This window comes from Rhinopithecus roxellana, chromosome 8 (genome assembly GCF_007565055.1).
Source record: "Rhinopithecus roxellana isolate Shanxi Qingling chromosome 8, ASM756505v1, whole genome shotgun sequence".
In the NCBI taxonomy this organism is placed as follows: domain Eukaryota; kingdom Metazoa; phylum Chordata; class Mammalia; order Primates; family Cercopithecidae; genus Rhinopithecus; species Rhinopithecus roxellana.
Genome location: NC_044556.1, coordinates 41,411,229 through 41,430,638, shown reverse-complemented (window position 1 = coordinate 41,430,638; position 19,410 = coordinate 41,411,229). Strand labels below are relative to the sequence as shown.

Here is a 19,410-nt window from a genome sequence, read left to right as displayed (position 1 = left end):
GCCTGGCCAACATGGTGAAACCCCATCTCTACTAAAAGTACAAAAATTACCCAGGCATGTTGGCACACACCCGAAATCCCAGCTACTCAGGAGGCTGAGGCAGGAGAATCGCTTGAACCTGGGAAGTGGATGTTGCAGTGAGCTGAGATCGCACCACTGCAGTTCAGCCTGGCTTACAGAGTGAGACTCTGTCTCAAAAAAAAAAAAAAAAAAAAAAGAAAGCATTCACTTCTACGTTGAGATCTCTTACAGAACCTGAACAATAGATTAAAATGAACTCCTATTAACCTTAGCCTCCAACCTTTTCAAGCGATGGTTTCACCCTTAGGCCAAGTAGCCTTTTTTTGGTTTTAATTTTCTTTGCTTGCTTTTAGATAAAAGTTCAAGAGCAGTATGTCTGGAATAAGAGAGAAAGCACTGAGAAAGGCAGTCCTCTGGGAGAAGTGGTTGAACAGGTATAAGAAAAGACACTGAATGTGTAACATGCGATAACAAGAGAAGGCCTCCGGTAGCACTACAATCCACTGTCTCTCCCAATAGGGCATCACGCGGGTGAGGAACGCCACAGATGCAGTTGGAATTGTGCTGAAAGAGCTAAAGAGGCAAAGTTCTTTGGGTATTTTTCACCTCCTGGTGGCCGTGGATGGAATCAATGCTCTTTGGGGAAGAACCACCCTGAAAAGAGAAGATAAAAGCCCGGTAGGAAAACTGGGTGTCTCTATCGATATTCTTTCTCTGATTTCTGGTTCCATCAGTATGGAGGCTGGGTCTTAGCCTTGTAGACCATACAATATGTTTTCTTATTTTTCTTATAAAGTAAGATAAACAGTTAACAGCTGGGTGCAGTGGCTCAGGCCTGTAATCCCAGTGGCTCAGGATGCTGAGGTGGGACGATCGCTTGAGGCCAGGAGTTCAAGACTAGGATGGGCACTATAGCAAAGCCCCTGCCTCTAAAAAAAATAAGAAATTAGCCAGTAGTCAGGCATGGTGGCACACACCTGTAGTCACCGCTACTGGAAAGCTGAGGCCAGAGGATCACTTGAGCCCTGGAGTTCAAGGTTGTAATGTGGCATGATTGCAACACTGCACACCAACCTGGGTGACAGAGTGAGATCCCGTCTCTTAAAAAATATATATATGGCTGGGCGCAGTGGCTCATGCCTGTGATCCCAGCACTTGGGAAGACTGAGGCGGGCGAATCACCTGAGGTCGGAGTTTGAGACCAGCTTGACCAACATGGTGAAACCCCGTCTCTACTAAAAATACAAAAACTGGCCGGGCATGGTGGTACATGCCTGTAATCCCACCTACTCAGGAGGCTGAGGCAGGAGAATCACTTGAACCCAGGAGGCGATCGCGCCACTGCACTCCAGCCTGGGCAACGAGCGAAACTCCGTGTCAAAAAAAACCCATATATATATACACACACACACACACATATATATTCATATATATATGTGTGTATATGCACATATACATTCATATGTATGTGCACGTTTGCGTATATATGCACATATTCACATATGTATATATGCACATATATACACATGTATTCATATATGTATATGCATATATATTCATATGTGCATGTATACACATATATTCCTATTCATATATGCATGTATATATATGAAGATAAACAGCAAGGCCTGTGGTGGCTGATGCCTGTAATCCCAGCACTTTTAGGAGGCCGAGATGGGTGGTTTGCTTGAGTCCAGGAGTTTGGAGTTTGAGATCAGCCTGGGGAGCACAGTGAAACCCTGTCTCTACAAAAAATACAAAAAACTAGCTGGGCATGGTGGTTTGCACCTGTATGTAGCTCCAGCTCCTTGGAAGGCTGAGATGGGAGGATGGCTTGAGCCCAAGAGGCAGAGGCTGCAATGAATGGAGATGGTATCACTGCATTCCAGGCTGGGCAACAGAATGAGACTCTGTCTCAAAAAAAAAAAAAAAAAAAAAAAGATAAACAGTAAAATGGAAACAGAGGAGAAGGTAATGCCAAGAGTTCCACTATTCATTGAAAACTAAGGGAGTATATTGTGGAAAGAGAATGACAGCAGAAGCTATGTTTTCTTTCTTTCTTAATTTTTTTATCTTTTGATTCTTTTTTCAAAATGAGGCTAGATTGTCTAAGCAGAGGAGATCAGAAGCATCAAAATGGGGCTGGTTTGGGGTAGTGGGTGTTTTTCTCGATGACTGTTGTTAATCTCCAGAAGCATGGCAGTTCTAAGGCCAGAGGCTATGTGGCTTATCCCAGAGGGAGCACCTTCAGGTATACAATTATGTCTTAGTTGAGGGTTTTAAAAAAATTGTTGTCGCCAGGCGCGGTGGCTCATGCTTGTAATCCCAGCACTTTGGGAGGCCAAGGTGGGCGGATCACAAGGTCAGAAGTTCGAGACCATCCTGTCTCTACTAAAAATACAAAACATTAGGTGCTGGTGGCACCTGCCTGTAGTCCCAGCTACTCAGGAGGCTGAGGCAGGAGAATTGCTTGAACCCAGAGGTTGCAGTGAGCCGAGATCACGCCACTGCACTCCAGCCTGGGCAACAGAGCAAGACTCTGTCAAGAAAAACAAGAAAAAAACACAAAAAAATTGTCAGTTGTTTCAGGAGAACATCTGGGAAAGGCACGTGATAATCTCTTCTCTCTTTCTGTCCAATATGCAGATTGCCCCAGAGGAATTAGCACTTGTTCACAACTTGAGGAAAATGATGAAAAATGATTGGGTAAGTGTATATGATACCTCACACATTTCAGAAAGAAATGTATTTTCATTTTAAACATGTCCTCCTATTTCATTGCTAGTACTTTACAGTCTCTAATTTTATGGACAGTAAGTTATTATGTCTTATTTAATTCCTGTATCTGTACCAAGTTAGAAATAAGATCTGAATTAAAATCTATGTATATGGTTTATAATCTTTCCACTTAACTGGAGTTAAGTTTATTCATAACCATTTTATTTAAATATTGGCCTAATTTTATTTTGCTTGCAGACATTTAAAGTGTTTTTGTATTTCCTTACTGTCTTTGGAAAAGAGTTTGAGACCCACACATATGTCATGGTAAATTAAAATCAGGCAACAGTTTACTGTCAGAGCCAAAGCTGGAATAACCAATTTAATTGCCATTTAACTGTGCTAGACCATACTTTTGTAACATTGTATGCCCAAGAAAGAAAAAAACATTTACAGATGATTAAATTGCAGTTTTCTATCCTTTTCAACTTTTTCCAGTTCAGCCTTTTCTCGTTTCTTTCAGCATGGTGGCGCCATTGTGTCAACTTTGAGCCAGACTGGGTCTCTCTTTAAGCCCCGGAAAGCCTATCTGCCCCAGGAGTTGCTGGGAAAGGTCAAGTCAAAGGAAAATTTGTCTTAGATTGTTATCCTGTCTAAAGAAAAATATTTATTAATCTATTTATTTTGACAGAATTTCAGACTTAGAGAAAAATCATACTCCTTTATGCCCTTTTCCTGGATTCCTAAAATATTAACTTGATCATAATTGCTTTAGCCATCTTTCTTTCTCCAGAGTTTCTTTGGTTTTTGTTTTTTTTTTTTTTGAGGTGGAGACTTGCTCTGTCACCCAGGCTTGAGTGCGATGGTGCAATCTCGGCTCACCGCAACCTCTGCCTCCTGGGTTCAAGTGATTCTCCTTTCTCAGCCTCCTAAGTAGCTGGGATTACAGGTGTCCACCACCACACCCAGCTAATTTTTTTTTTTTAGTAGAGATGAGGTTTCACCATGTTGGCCAGGCTGGTTTCAAACTCCTGATCTCAAGTGATCTGCCCACCTCAGCCTCCCAAAGTGCTAGGATTATAGGCGTGAGTCACGGTGCCTGGTCTTAATGCTTCTTTGTCTCCAAATAATGTCTCATTCATATAAACAAAGATACTTTAATATATACCCTGAGCATAATTATCAAAGTCAGAAAATTGACATTGATGTCATACTTACACCTAATTAGTGGAATTTATTCTGATGTAGCCAGTTATCCCGGTATCTTTTATACAAAAATAAATCCCAGATAATGTGTCACATTAAGTTGTCATGTCTCTGGCCGGGTGCAGTGGCTCACGCCTGTAATCCCAGCACTTTGGGAGGCCAAGGCAGGTGGATCATGAGGTCAGGAGATCGAGACCATCCTGGCTAACACGGCGAAACCCTGTCTCTACTAAAAATACAAAAAACTAGCCGGGCGTGGTGGTACGTGCGTGTAGTCCCAGTTACTTGGGAGGCTGAGGCAGAAGAATCGCTTGAACCCAGGAGGCGGAGGTTGCAGTGAACCAAGATTGCGCTACTGCACTCCAACCTGAGCCACAAAGCAAGACTCCGTCTCAAGAAAAAAAAAAATTCCTTCCTATGAGCATGGTGGCTTACAGCTATAATCCCAGCACTTTGGGAGGTCAAGGCAGAAGGATCCCTTGAGCTTAGGAGTTTGAGACCAGCCTGGGCAACAAAGTGAGACCCCACCTTTACAAAAAAAATTTTTAAATTAGCTGGGCATGGTGGCATTCGCCTGTAGTCACAGCTACTCTGAAGACTGAGGTGGGAGGATCGCTTGAGCCCGGGAGGTCAAGGTTGTAGTCAGCCCTGATTTTGCCAGTGCACTCCATCCTGGGCAACAGAGTGAGGCCCTGTCTCAACAGCAAAAAAAAAAAACTCCTTCAAACTTGCTTCTATATCCTTTTAACATGTCCCGATCATTATGGTTTTGGAGACAGGGTCTCACTCTGTGACCCAGGTTGTAGTGCAGTAGCACCATCATAACTCACTGTAGCCTTGAGCACATGCCACCATACCCAAGCACGCTGAATGTTGTCTTTCCTTTTTTTTTTTTTTTTTTTTTTTTTTAGAGGCAGGGTCTTAACTATGTTTTTGCCTAGGGTGGTCTTGAACTGCTAGCTTCAAGCAGTCCTCCCACCTCAGCCTCCTAAAGTGCTGGGATTACAGGCGTGAGCCATCATATCCAGCTCCTATCATTCTTTGACCACTTCTTTATTTTCTATCGTAAGAATATGTTCCAGGCTGGGCGCAGTGGCTCACACCTGTAACCCTAGCACTTTGGGAGGCCGAGGCGGGTGGATCACAAGGTCAGGAGATTGAGACCATCCTGGCTAACACAGTGAAACCCCGTCTCTACTAAGAATGCAAAAAAAAAAAAAAATTAGCCGGGTGTGGCAGCGGGTGCCTGTAATCCCAGCTACTTGGGAGGCTGAGGCAGGAGAATGGTGTGAACCCGGGGTGGAGCTTGCAGTGAGCTGAGATCGCGCCACTGCACTCCAGCCTGGGCGACAGAGCGAGAGTCCGTCTCAAAAATACATATATATATATAGTATTTGTGGCCACGTAGAGCACGAGTAGCCAGACACCATATGTGGAATCCTGTATCAGGCAATGTTGCCAGAGAATGAGAAGTAGAGTTACATAGAAGAAAAACAAAGACCTTGCCTTCAAAGTGCTTAAGTAGTTGTTCTGGTGCTTTGTCCCTTAACTAATATGTTTCCTGATCCTTTTTCTTCCCCAGGAAGGATTTGATGCCCTGGATCCCTTTATTCCCATCCTGGTTTCCAACTATAACCCAAAGGAATTTGAAAGTTGTATTCAGTATTATTTGGAAAACAATTGGCTTCAACATGAGAAAGGTCCATCATTTAGTTTTTTCCTATCAGGGCTTTGTGATCACAGTAGAATCCCACTCAGTCAGAGCCTTGATCTCTTCTTCCATCAACAACAGCCTCTAATTTGTACTTTATCCTTTATCTTGACTTCTTTCTGGCTGATAAATGGTACAGAAAGGTGGGTGGAAGGTTGTTATGGTTTAATTTACAAAAGAGATTTTATCTCTAAATATTTCATGATAAAGAAGGGAGCAAAACCAACTCCATCCACTGGGCAGAGTTTCCAGGTAATTGGGTTCCTGCCACATTCTCCTTAATGAATTTATTCATTCAACAGACTTCACTTGAGAGATTCATTCTGGGACACCCATAGAATAACTCATACTGTGCGAGGGCTACTCCAGCACCTAAGTAAATCTTTGCCACACCTGTCCTAGTAGATGTACAGAAATTAACTTTCAGCACCATATTTCATCTATTCTGAAAGCATTCCAGCTGTTCATTTATTTGCCCTTGACCTCACCTTTGAATATGAGAGGGGATATAGAAGAGAAGCTAAGGCTGTTCTATCACTAGATAATAGAAAGTTAATAGTAATTGGAGGCCTGGTGCAGTGGCTCACGCCTGTAATCTGCACTTTGGTAGGCCAAGGTGGGAGGATCACTTGACGTCGGCAGTTTGAGAGCAGCCTGGTTTATATAGTGAGACCCTAGCTCTATTGAAAAAAGCAAAAAAAAAAAAAAAAGTACTAATTGGAATAGCTTATTCAAGGAGTACAGTGAAGAGTGTGAGACTAACTGCAGCATGTTAAGTTGGGACACACAACGGACAGATTTCTAAGAGTTGGGAGATTGACAAAATCCTGACGTCCAGAAGATACTCTTGGAGTGGAAGGAGAGCTCCATGGTGAATTGGAGGAGTAGACACAGAAAAGGAAGTAATGCATACAAAAGAAGAGTAGCGTGTTGGGGTAAGGGTCTAGAAGTAAGATCTCTTGGGAGATGATAATCACCTCAGAACGTAATTTGGATATAGTAGCCTCTGACTACACCATTTCCTGGGGAACACAGTGCAGCAGCAGGAAACTGCCACTTACCTGTGTTTGTCTCCATTTTAGCTCCTACAGAAGAAGGGAAAAAAGAACTACTGTTCCTAAGTAACGCGAACCCCTCGCTGCTGGAGCGGCACTGTGCCTACCTCTAAGCCACGATCACAACATGTGAGGAAGACAGTGGACATCTGCTTTTGGCTGGATCTAGTGAGATGAGGAAGTTGGGCAGTACACAGGAAGAGGAGCCAGGCCCTTGTACCTAGGGGATTGGACAGGACTGCAGTTGGCTCTAGACCTGCATTAAAATGGGTTTCACTGTGAATGCGTGACAATAAGATGTTCCCTTGTTCCTGAAACTTCTATTGGTTTATTGGATATGGTTTTTCACATTTAAGATAATTGTGACTCTTTTCCTAAAAAATAAAATACCTTTCTTAAGTGTTGTGTTAGATTAATAATATGGAAGGAGTCTTTAGATTGGCCAAATTGCATTTCTCTGATATTCTACTTGTTGCAGGTCAGAAGAGATCAATTCTACAGAAATTTCCAGTGGTTCTGTTGAGGCTTTATGGAATTCAGCATGTCAAAATTCACAGCTGGCCGGGCACAGTGGCTCATGCCTGTAATCCCAGCACTTTGGAAGCCCAAGGCGGGCAGACTGCTTGAGTTCAGGAGTTTGCAACCAGCCTGGGCAACATGGTAAAACCGTCTCTACTAAAACTATAAGAATTAGCCAGGCATGGTGGCATGCGCCTGTAATCCAAGCTACTCGGCAGGCTGAGGCAGGAGAATTGCTTCAACTTGGGAGGCAGATGTTGCAGTGAGCCAAGATTGCACTGCTGCACTCCAGCCTGGGCAACAGAGCAAGACTCCATCTCAAAAAAAAGAAAGTATACTGTGCTGTTTTACATGAGAGACTTCAGCATCTAAGGATGTTGCTACTTGGGGGAAGTGGGGTCCTGGAAGGAATCCTGCATAGGTATGAGGAATAACAATAATGGAAAATCAGGTATCTTCCCTTTCTCCCAGTGCTTTTCTAAAAGGAATCTCTGTTACCAAATCTACACAAATATATATATGACCGGGCGTGGTGGCTCATGCCTGTAATCCCAGCACTTTGGGAGGCCGAGGCGGGCAGATCACTTGAGGTCAGGAGTTCAAGACCAGCCTGGCCAACATGGTGAAACCCCGTCTCTACTAAAAATACAAAAAGCCAGGGGTGATGGCACGCACCTCTAATCCCAGCTACTCGGGAGGCTGAGGCAGGAGACTCGCTTGAACCCAGGAGGCGAAGGTTGCAGTGAGCAGAGATAGCGCCATTGTACTCCAGCCTGTGTGATACTCTATATATACACATGTATATTATATGTATGTATATTATATGTATATATTATGAATATATTAGTATACTATTAATATATTGTGTATTATACTATATACTACTTTGATATATATTAGAAATATATTTGATATGTTACTATCAAAGTAATACATGTTGTATATTATATATTGTGTGTGAAAATATATATTACTCAATATTGGGTCCTATAATGTATATATATTATATATATTTGTATATTTTTAAATTTATATTTATATATATATATTTTTTTTTTTTTTTTTTTTTTTTTGAGACAGAGTCTTGCTCTGTCGCCCAGGCTGGAGTGCAGTGGCCGGATCTCAGCTCACTGCAAGCTCCGCCTCCTGGGTTTACGCCATTCTCCTGCCTCAGCCTCCCAAGTAGCTGGGACTACAGGCACCAGCCACCTCGCCCGGCTAGCTTTTTGTATTTTTTAGTAGAGACGGGGTTTCACCGTGTTAGCCAGGATGGTCTCGATCTCCTGACCTGGTGATCCGCCCATCTCGGCCTCCCAAAGTGCTGGGATTACAGGCTTGAGCCACCGCGCCCGGCCTATTTATATATTTTTAAGAGACAGTCTTGCCCTGTCTCCCAGGCTGGAGTGCAGTGGCATGATCACAGCTCACTGCAGCCCCAACTCCTGGACTCAATCAGTCCTTTTGCCTCAGCCTCCCAAGTAACTTGGGACCACAGGTGTGTGCTACCACAACTGGCTAATTTTTTAGTATTCGGTAGAGACAGAGTGTAGGTTGGTTTCCTAGGCTAGGCAATGTGGCAAAACCTCAGAGTGAGACCCAATCTCTAAATAAATAAATAATTTGAACAAAATAACTGCTAAATGTACACTAGAAACCATATTCCTGATGATAATTTAAAATATCTAAATGGAAAGATACTCCATGTTCATTGATTGGAGTACTCAATAGATGGCAGTTATTCTCACATTGACCTCTAGATTCAATGCAATCATTATCAAAAGTTCAGCAGGTTTTTTGGAAAACTGACCAAGAACGGTGGTCCATACCTCTAATCTCAGCACCTTGGGAGGCCAAGGTGGGCAGATCACTTGAGCCTAGGAGTTTCAGACCAGCCTGGGCAACATGGAGAAGCCTAGACTCTACAACAAATACAAAAATTAGCCAGGTATGGTGGCGTGCGCCTGTAGTTCCAGCTACTTGGGAGGCTGAGGCAGGAGAATCACTTGAACCCCAGAGCTTGAGGTTTCAGTGAGCCATGATCATGCCACTGCTCTCCATCCTCAGCTGCAGAGTAAGACCCTGCCTCAAAAAACAAAAAGGAAATTAAAAAGGGAAACTGACCTAAAGTTTATGTTTTTTTTAAATATTATTTTGAGACAGGGTCTCTCTTACCCAGGCTGGAATGTCAGGCTGCACTACAGCCTCGACCTTCTGGACTCAATCCTCCCACCTCAGCTCCACGAGTGGTTAGGACTACAGGCATACCACCACTCGTGGCTAATTTTGATTTTTTTTTTTTTTAAACAATGATGGGATCTCACTATGTTGCCCAGGCTGGTCTCAAACTCCTGGGCTCAAGTGATGCACTTGTCTCAGCCTCCCAAATTGCTGGGTGTATAAGTGTGAATGACTTTGGCCAGCCTATAACCCCATCGTCTGTTTCTGGGAAGACCTAATGCACCCAAACACAATGCTACCTTCAATAGACGAATCTAAAATTGCAAGTAAAAATTCAAAAGAGGGCCAGGTGTGGTGGTGCACACTTATAATCCCAGCACTTTGGGAGACCGAGGCAGGTGGATCACCTGAGGTCAGGAGTTTGAGACCAGCCTGAGTAACATCGTGAGCCAAGACAGTGACAGTGTCTCCAGCCTGGTGTCTCCAGCCTGGTGACAGTGCGAGACTCCGTCTCAAAAAAAAAAAAAAAAAAAAAAAAGAATATAAAAGATTGAGTAGCATGATTAACACTTGTCCTAATGGAAGTATTTTTAAAAATTGAATCCCCAAACAACTTTTTTTTTTGTAGAAGTTCTTTTACATTCATGTAATATACTTTATTTATTTATTTTTATTTTATTTTATTTTACTTTTTGAGACGGAGTCTCGCTCTGTCACCCAGGCTGGAGTGCAGTGGCACGATCTCGGCTTACTGCAAGTGCCGCCTCCCGGGGTTCATGCCATTCTCCTGCCTCGGCCTCCCGAGTAGCTGGGACTACAGATGCCCGCCACCACACCCAGCTAATTTTTTTGTATTTTTGGTAGAGATGAGGTTTCACCGTGTTAGCCAGGATGGTCTCGATCTCCTGACCTCATGATCCGCCCGCCTCAGCCTCCCAAAGTGCTGAGATTACAGGTGTGAGCCACCGTGCCTGGCCTCTACTTTATTTTTAATAGCCTAACTACAGTCATCCTTTTCTTTAACCCAGGAAGAGACAGAGAGAGCAACTGAAGTTGCCTAAAACTGAACTTGGACATCACCAAGCCTCTAGAAAGGCAGAAGATTATGAAATAATGCTTTAATAAACATATTATTTAATAAGCATCTGTTGTTCTACAAAGTAGAAAATACATCAGGTCATTATTGTTGACCCTTGAACAATAACGTTTTTGGACTGCATGGGTCCATGGGTCCACTTAGTCACATATATATATATATTTTTTTAGACTCTCGCTCTGTTGCCCAGGCTGGAGTGCAGTGGCATGATCTCGGCTCACTGTAACCTCCGCAACCTGGGTTCAAGCTATCCTCCTGACTCAGCCTCCCTAGTAGCTGGACTTACAGGTGCCCACCACCACGCCCGACTAATTTTTGTATTTATAGCAGAGACGGGGTGTCACCATACTGACCAGGCTCTTCTCAAACTCCTGACCTCAGGTGATCTGCTCACTTCAGCCTCCCAAAGTGCTGGGATTACAGCTGTGAGCCACTGAGCCCGGCCTCGCAGATCTTTTTCAATAGACGTTATATAGAGTAGACCTGCCTTTCTGGCCTCACCTTCCACCTATCACATCCCACAACTTCTGAATGTACTTTCTTTTGAAACACATAAAGAACCTGTTCAAAATTGACTGACAATGGACCATAAACCGACTCTATATATTTCAAAGAATTTAAATCATACAACTGTGTACTCTGATTCTAATACAATTTAAGGTAGAAACCAGTAACAAAAAGAAGTAGAAACTCACATGTCTGGAAATAAAAACATGCTTTTCTGATGCGCCCATTGGTCAGGAAAATAAATCAGAATGGAAATGAGAAATTCAAATTAAACGATTGCGAAATTACTAAACACAAACTTAAACAAAAATTTTGTACATTGAAAATACTGGCTGGCAGGGCACGGTGGCTCAGGGTGTAATCCCAGCACTTTGGGAGGCCAGGGCGGGAGGATTCCTTGAGCCCAGGACTTCAAGACCACCCTGGGCACCATAGTGAAACCTCATCTCCACCAAAAATGCAAAAATTGACCGGGCACGGTGGCTCACGTCTGTAATCCCAGCACTTTTGGAGGCCAAAGCGGGCAGATCACCTGAGGTCAGGAGTTCAAGACGAGCCTGGTCAACATGGCAAAATCCTGTCTCTGCTAAAAAATACAATAATTAGCTGGGCGTGGTGGCAGGCGCCTGTAATCCCAGCTATTGGGGAGGCTGAGGCAGGGACATTGCTTGAACCCAGGAGGGGGAAGTTGCAGTGAGCTGAGATCACGCCACTGCACTCCAGCCTGTGTGACAGAGCGAGACTCCGTCTGAAGAAAAAAAAAAAAAAAGCAAAAATTAGCTGGATTCGTGATGGCGCACACCTGTAGTCCCAGCTACTTGCGGGGCTGAGGTGGAAGGATGGCTTGAGCCCCAGAGGTCGAAGTTGCAGTGAGCCGTGTTTGCGCCACTGCACTCCAGCCTGAGTGACAAAGTGAGATCGTGTCTCAAATATTTTTAAAAAATATTAAAATTTAAAAATATTAAAATTGGCCAGGTGCAGTGGCTTACGCCTGTAATCCCAGCACTTTGGGAGACTGAGGCTGGCAGATCACGAGGTCAGGAATTCGAGACCAGCCTGGCCAACATAGTGAAACCCTGTCTCTACTAAGAATACAAAAATGAGCCAGGTGTGGTGGCGTGTGCCTGTAGTCCTAGCTACTCAGGAGTCTGAGGCAGGAGAATCACTTGAACCTGGGAAGTGAAGGTTGCAGTGAGCTGAGATCGTGCCATTGCACTCCAGTCTCGGTGACAGAACGACACTCTGGCTAATTTTTGCGTTTTTAGAAGGGGGGGTTTTTGTCACGTTGGCCAGGCTGGTCTCGAACTCCTGACCTCAAGTGATCCACCTGCCTCAGCCTCCCAAAGTGCTGGGATTACAGGCATGAGCCACTACACCAAACCCAGATCCAATATTTTAAAACGATAATCAACATAAATGAGTTTGGGATAATTTTAGGAATGCAAGATAGTATTACATGAAAATCAGACGATGTAAAGCATTCATTAGTGCAACAAAGGAAGGATAAAATAATTATCTCAGTGTGGAGAAAGCTGAAAAAGCATTCAAATCTATTAATGACCAAAATTCTTAGCAAAACAGGAATACAGAACTTCCTTAAACTGCCAGAGTACCTACAGAAACTTTTCAGCCCACATCATACTTATAAGTGAAATGGTAGCTGCACACAGTGCCTCACACCTGTAATCCCAACACTTTCAGAGGCTGAGGTGAGCAGATCGCTTGAGCGCAGGAGTTTGAGACCAGCCTGGGCAAGATGGTGAAACCCCATAAGTACAAAAAATACAAAAATTAGCCAGGTGTGGTGGTCCATGCCTGTAATTGCAGCTACTTGGGAGGCTGAGGTGGGAGGATCGCTTCAGCCCAAGAGGTTGAGGCTGCAGTGAGCCAAGATTGCACCACTGCACTCCAGCCTGGGCAAGAGAGTGAGACCCTGTCTCTAAATAAATAAATAAGACTAAATAAATGTGGAATTACAAAGAGCTCAGAATAGACAAGAGAGTCTAAGATTTTATTTTTTATTTTCAGACGGAGTCTTGATCTGTCGCCCAGATTGGAGTGCAGTGGTGCTATCTCAGCTCACTGCAATCTCCGCCTCCCGGGTTCAAGTGATTCTCCTGCCTCAGCCTCCGGAGTAGCTGGGATTACAGGCGCCGACCACCATGCCCGACTAATTTTTGTACTTTTAGTAGAGAGGGGGTTTCACTATGTTGGCCAAGTTGGTCTAGAACTCTCGACCTCAGGTGGTCCGCCCACCTCAGTCTCCCAGAGTGCTGGGATTACAGGCTTAAGCCACCGCGCCTGGCGTTTTTTTTTTTTTGAGACAGGGTCTCTCTCTGACGCCCAGACAGGAGTGCAGTGGTGTGATCATAGGTCACTGTAGCCTCGAATTCTTGGGCCCAAGCAATCCTCCCACCTCATCCTCCAGTTGGGACTACAGATGTGAGCTGCCTGCCTTTTTGAAAAATTATTTTATAGGGTGTCAGGGGCGGATGTCTCACTAGGTTGCCCAGTCTGGAATTTCAGGACTCAAGTGATCCTCCTGCCTCAGCCTCCCAAAACCTGGGAATGCAGGCATGAGGCTTAGCGCCGGGCCAATATTTGCTTTATCGTTCTAAATATACACAAGGATGTTAATCATAGCACCTAATAGCCCCAAATAGGAAACAATCCCAAAAGCTATTATCAGCAGAATATATTCTTTCTTTAGAATAGATCAGTGGTGGTGCAGCGATGAAAAATACATACACAAAAATATAAATTACATAAACCATATTGAACAAAAGACGCCAACAGATACAGACTCTATTTACATAAGGTATTAGATACCGGAGATAGATAAATACATGTAAATGATAGAGATATGATAGCTAGGCCAGTCCACATATTAGTCGTGATCCGCGTGACTTCTGAAGACATGAGAGGGCATGGGAGGCTTTAGGGGAGCTTCCGTTTTTCTGGCGAGGTTTTATTTTTGCCCGGGAAGCTATCAGCCAGCGGAGATCTGTGAGAAGGGATAAGACCTCAGGGGAAGTACGAGGAAGAGCCTTCCGCGGCCCGCAACCGGGCGGCCGCTTCAGCGGCCGAGGCAGCGCCGCGCCCGCTCCAACGTGAAGCAGGAGCAAAGGCGTGGCCCGTGGACCCCGCCCCTCGCAGGCAACCACAGAGAAGCCGGACTGGGCCACGTCTAGGAAGAGGCAGGAATCGGCGAATCGTTTCTCCAATAGAAAAGGATGTGTTTGCGGACCAATAGGTCGCCGAGAATGATACCCGCCCACGCGCCTGCCAAGCCAATCGGCTAGGAGCAGGGAGCGGCGGGGGCTGGGTCGCTGCGGTCCCTTGGAGCCGCGCAGTATGGCGGGCGGGGCCCGGGAAGTGCTCACACTGCAGTTGGGACACTTCGCCGGTTTCGTGGGCGCGCACTGGTGGAACCAGCAGGTGAGGTCGGCCGGCAGCTGCCCCCCGAGGACCCCTTCGGGATCTACAGTCCCGACGTTCGGCCGGCCTGCCTCGTCCTCTCTGCTTCCCCAGGATGCTGCGCTGGGCCGAGCAACCGATGCCAAGGAGTCGCCGGGAGAGCTGTGCCCCGACGTCCTGTATCGTACGGGCCTGCACGCCGCGACTCATCCTCATGGATCTGAAGGGTGAGGTGGTGGCAGGGTCAGTCCGTGTTTCCCTTCCGCGAGCCGAGTCCTTACGCTGCCGTTATCTTCAAGACCCTCGCACCTTACCGAGCTCCAGGACCGGAGATGAGCTGAGCACAGCATGCCAACACCGGAGAGGCGCAGGACGGCAAAACTTTATTTTGCTCAAGAGCCATCTCGGGAATAGGCTGCTAGGCCCTAGAGACAGAGAACTTGGAACTACAGCACTCCTGTCGGACCCTTGGATGTGGTTTTTGCCCCCGGTCCCACAGCTAATGACTAAGCTGAGAACGGAAAGATAGAATCTAGATTCTCCTAGACCAAGGTTCTCCTGCCCGAACTAGTGTATATCCAGAAAGCTTGGAAGAGCCAAGTGCTGGCGAGATGGTGACAGGAGGTTGTCAGGTGATCAGAGGAAGGTTGGCTAGAGGGGGAGGGTGCCCCAGGCTTTGACCTGACTTTGTCTCTATTATAATTTCTGTACAGGTAGTTTGAGCTCCCTAAAAGAGGAAGGTGGACTCTACAGGGACAAACAGTTGGATGCTGCAATAGCATGGTGTGTAATTGATGTGTGGATAAGGGTGGGGAACATACATGTACATAGAACGCAGGAGAACTCATCAGAGTGCGGTTTCTTTGATCAATCTCCAATCTCTTTCAGGCAGGGGAAGCTCACCACACACAAAGAGGAACTCTGTCCCAAGAACCCTTATCTCCAGGACTTTGAGTACAGAGGTGAGGGCCTCTGCCCTGAACTTTTTAAGCCGAGGGCCTCCATAGGGGCAGGTAAAAGGGGATTTTAATCACTTTAAATGTCTTAGAATCATATTTTGGGAAAAAGCACGTCTTTTCCTAAGGACCACGACTCGGTGAACAGAAAGGAGGCTGTGCAGTGTGGCCAGCCAACTCAAGAAGGATGAACCAACCTTTGCCTCTAAACTGCCTGGAACTAAATGTAGATCTTTTTCACCCCTCCCAGGGAGTGCTGAGTAGTGATGGTGTTTGGAGGATCAAATCCATTCCCAATGGCAAAGGTGAGACTTCTCCAGATACTGATGGATGCGGGTCTGGGTAGAGCAGAAACGTGGAGAAAGGTACATTTCCTCTGCTTGTCTTCAGGTTCCCCACCACTCACCACCGCTACAACTCCAAAACCACTTATCCCTACAGAGGCCAGCATCAGGGTCTGGTCAGACTTCCTCAGAGTCCATCTCCATCCCCGGAGCATCTGTATGATTCAGAAGTACAACCACGATGGGTATGGGGACCCCAGAGGCTGTGAGGCAAGAAACGTGGGTCCCCACCAATGCAGGATGAGGCTCTTGAGGCCATCTTCCCTGCCCTCCCCCAGGACAAGAGGTTGAGGAGCTGAGAGAAGATATGTAAGTCTTGGATTGTGTTTACTTGTGGCAGGGAAGCAGGTCGGCTGGAAGCTTTTGGCCAAGGGGAAAGTGACCTAAAGGAACCCAAGTACCAGGAAGAGCTGGAGGACAGGCTGCACTTCTACGTGGAGGAATGTGACTACTTGCAGGTAGCGGCGTGGCAACGTGCACTCCAGGGTAGAAGCTCTTCTCATCCTACTCCCTAACTATTTTTCATCACTCACCTCCGCTCAGAGCTTCCAGATCCTGTGTGACCTCCACGATGGCTTCTCTGGGGTAGGCGCGAAGGCGGCAGAGCTGCTACAAGATGAATATTCAGGGCGGGGAATAATAACGTGGGGCCTGCTACCTGGTCCCTACCATCGTGGGGTGAGTGGAACTTGGAGGAGTAAGCAGTCACACAGTGGGGAGGGAGAAATGAGAATCCCAGGGGGAGAGTTGCTTAATGCAAACTACTCTTTTTCTTCACCAGGAGGCCCAGAGAAACATCTATCGTCTATTAAACACAGCTTTTGGTCTCATGCACCTGACTACTCACAGCTCTCTCGTCTGTCCCTTGTCGTTGGGTGGGAGCCTGGGCCTGCGACCTGAGCCACCTGTCAACTTCCCTTACCTGCATTATGATGTAAGTCTCGGTGCTCTTGTTCTGACTGCAGCAGGCTACGGGGCCTCCTCATACTCCCAGTCAGCCGCTGTCTGTTATTGGCTCTGTTCCTGAGGCCCGAGCTTGAACTCAGCTGTGTTGTGGCCTCTCAGATCACACTGTCCTATGCCCTATGCTGGTCCCACCAGAGGCCAGACATACCCCTGCTTTGTCCCCTGGATCTTTCTGGTGTTAATATTCTGCCTCCACACATTCTTTTCCAGGCCTGAGGCCAAGTGCCCCTCTTGGTGTCTTCTTACAGGCCACTCTGCCCTTCCACTGCAGTGCCATCCTGGCTACAGCCCTGGACACAGTCACTGTTCCTTATCGCCTGTGTTCCTCTCCAGTTTCCATGGTTCATCTGGCTGACATGCTGAGCTTCTGTGGGAAAAAGGTATGAAGCTTTGTGAGGGGTTGGGTCAGTGCTGAGAAAATGTCCTCTAACGTGTTCTCTTCCTTCTCTTTAGGTGGTGACAGCAGGAGCAACCATTCCTTTCCCCTTGGCTCCAGGCCAGTCCCTTCCTGATTCCCTGATGCAGTTTGGAGGAGCCACCCCATGGACCCCACTGTCTGCATGTGGGGAGCCTTCTGGAACATGTTGCTTTGCCCAGTGGTGCTGAGGGGTATAGACAGAGCATGCCACACGAGGTGAGAGCTGTTGGTCCTTAGGAACCCTTGTCAGATTTTGTTTCGTATCCTTTTCCCCCTAATTTCTCTGGGACATTCTAATGATATTGTTCCCTCCCCACCCCTTAAAAAGGAAGCAAAAAAAAAGGGGGGGGGGCTCTTTTTTTTTTGATCCAGCTGATGGCCTGAGAACATAAGAATTCTTAGTTTCTTATTCATGCTGCCACAGCCTAATGGTGGTTTTGGCTTTGTTCTGGCAGCCAGCTCACCCCAGGGACACCTCCACCCTCCTCCCTTCACACATGTACCACTGGGGAAGAAGTCTTGGCTCAGTATTTACAACAGCAGCAGCCTAGAGTCATGAGGTCAGTGTAACGGTTGCTCCTGCCCTTCTTGCCAACCTCAACCCTCCTGTGACTTCTTACGCGCTTAGCGTCTGTTCTCTGCCCCCACAGTTCTTCCCATCTGCTGCTGACTCCCTGCAGGGTGGCTCCTCCTTACCCCCACCTCTTCTCAAGCTGCAGTCCACAGGGTATGGTTCTGGATGGTTCCCCCAAGGAAGCAGGTATGTAGGAGGTAAAGAAAACTGACATTTCAAGTATGGGAGAGTTTTTACTATCTCCGTTCCTGGATTAAAAGTGCTGAAAAAGTCCACAGTTAAACATTGTTTTATTCACCCTATGGCTCCCAAGAAAAGCATTCTTCCTCTGGAGTACTGGTGTACTAAGGGGACAGTACACCAAATTTGTTGAGTCTACAATCAAGTCTACTAAGGTTGGACTTCCGTATCAGTTTGACAGAGTCCCAGGGCAGAATAATCATCCATCTACAGGTCTGTCTTTCCTCTCCCTCCACAGCAGTGGAGACCATCCCAGTGTTTGGGGCACTGTGTTCCTCTTCATCCCTGCACCAGACCCTGGAGGCCTTGGCCAGAGACCTCACCAAACTCGACTTGCGGCGCTGGGCCAGCTTCATGGATGCTGGAGTGGAGCACGATGACGTAGCAGAACTCCTGCAGGAGCTACAAAGCCTGGCCCAGTGCTGCCAGGGTGGTGACAGCCTCGTGGACTAAAGTTCCCAGTGTGGGAGAGAGGAGCTAGTTTGCAATAAAAACAGCTGGATGCAGGAGCCCAGTGTCTTCGTGCAGAGGAGCTCAATGTTGCAGGACTAGCTACACCAACATATGCACTTTTTACATTTAGAAACACTGTGATTAGACCACAGAACAATAAATATGTGCCATCAGACCAAAAAAAAGTAGAGAAAGGAGCTGAACTCCACTCTCACTCGATACTATTTACAGAGGAGATCTGTAAGGTCTTCATAAAAGACCTTGAATGGTGCCTAGGATGGCAGAGCCCCTGGGTCCTACTCCATCCTCCAGCCTTTGTCCTCATCCTGGGCTCCTCTCCTGGTCTGTAAACTGGGCGCAAGGACTGTACAAGCAGAGTACAACTACCCTCCTGCCTAATGACAGGGCACCTGTTGGGTTTGGTCCTGCGTAGATGATACCCAAGTATTCCCAGAGTCTCATTCATCCAGCTCCTCTTCAGACAGAAGGTCCCCACGGTCAGACAGCTGGTCTGCGTTGCTGGTACTGGTAGCATCATCCTCATCCTCAGAGCTGGCTTCACAGGCAGTGTGGAAGAGCTGCATGAGTTCTCGAAAACGGTGGGAGACCTAAGAAAGGAGCAGGGCTGTATTCACTGATCCTTAGTAACATGTTAACATTTATGAAGCACTAAATATTGATTTGCAAAATCTTTTATGTATTCAACACAGCAAGGTTGGGAGAGCTATGTCATTATAGCTAAGGAAACTCAAGAGGCTAAATGTTTTGTCCAAAGTCACACGCCTCCTAAAAACAATTAGAATGGCCAGCACGGTGGCTCACACCTGTAATCCCAGCACTTTGGGAGGCCGAGGCAGGTGGATCACTTGAGGTCAGGAGTTTGAGACCAGCCTGGCCAACATGGTGAAACCCTGTCTCTACTAAAAATACAAAAATTGGTCGGGTGGCGGGTGCCTGTAATCCCAGCCATTCGGGAGGCTGAGGCAGGAGAATTGCTTGGACCCGGGAGGCAGAGGTTGCAGTGAGCTGAG

The 19,410-nt window shown here is 46.4% G+C and overlaps 3 protein-coding genes across 11 annotated transcripts in view; 2 read left to right on the top strand and 1 right to left on the bottom strand.

Moving 5' to 3' along the window:
- Positions 1-7,110, top strand: part of DAP3 (death associated protein 3) — a 52,063-nt gene extending 44,953 nt beyond the window's left edge. For all 5 annotated transcript variants that reach the window (XM_030937150.1, XM_010368109.2, XM_030937151.1 and 2 more), the window contains 6 exons: positions 375-455; positions 541-699; positions 2,668-2,727; positions 3,263-3,352; positions 5,528-5,645; positions 6,739-7,110. In XM_030937150.1, coding sequence (XP_030793010.1) covers positions 375-455; positions 541-699; positions 2,668-2,727; positions 3,263-3,352; positions 5,528-5,645; positions 6,739-6,824 — 594 coding nt within the window. In that variant the 3' untranslated portion in view covers positions 6,825-7,110. The remainder of the gene's footprint in view (positions 1-374; positions 456-540; positions 700-2,667; positions 2,728-3,262; positions 3,353-5,527; positions 5,646-6,738) is intronic.
- A 7,226-nt stretch (positions 7,111-14,336) lies between these two features.
- On the top strand, positions 14,337-19,053 carry LOC104659368 (protein misato homolog 1-like). Its single transcript, XM_030937138.1, is given in 16 exon segments — positions 14,337-14,449; positions 14,543-14,619; positions 14,621-14,655; positions 15,142-15,211; positions 15,317-15,384; positions 15,627-15,689; positions 15,775-15,913; positions 16,069-16,186; positions 16,272-16,406; positions 16,510-16,662; positions 16,943-17,074; positions 17,148-17,289; positions 17,292-17,328; positions 17,568-17,672; positions 17,763-17,872; positions 18,165-19,053. Coding segments are annotated over 16 exon segments (1,683 nt in total). The 5' UTR covers positions 14,337-14,365; the 3' UTR covers positions 18,380-19,053.
- GON4L (gon-4 like) overlaps positions 17,958-19,410 on the bottom strand; it is a 100,179-nt gene continuing 98,726 nt past the window's right edge. For 3 of the 5 annotated variants that reach the window (XM_030937134.1, XM_030937137.1, XM_030937136.1), the window contains one exon: positions 17,960-18,987. In XM_030937134.1, the coding sequence (XP_030792994.1) occupies positions 18,838-18,987 (150 nt within the window). In that variant the 3' untranslated portion in view covers positions 17,960-18,837. Of the gene's footprint in view, positions 18,988-19,410 lie in introns of all 5 variants that reach the window. The other 2 variants (XM_030937133.1, XM_030937135.1) reach the window with 1 other exon arrangement.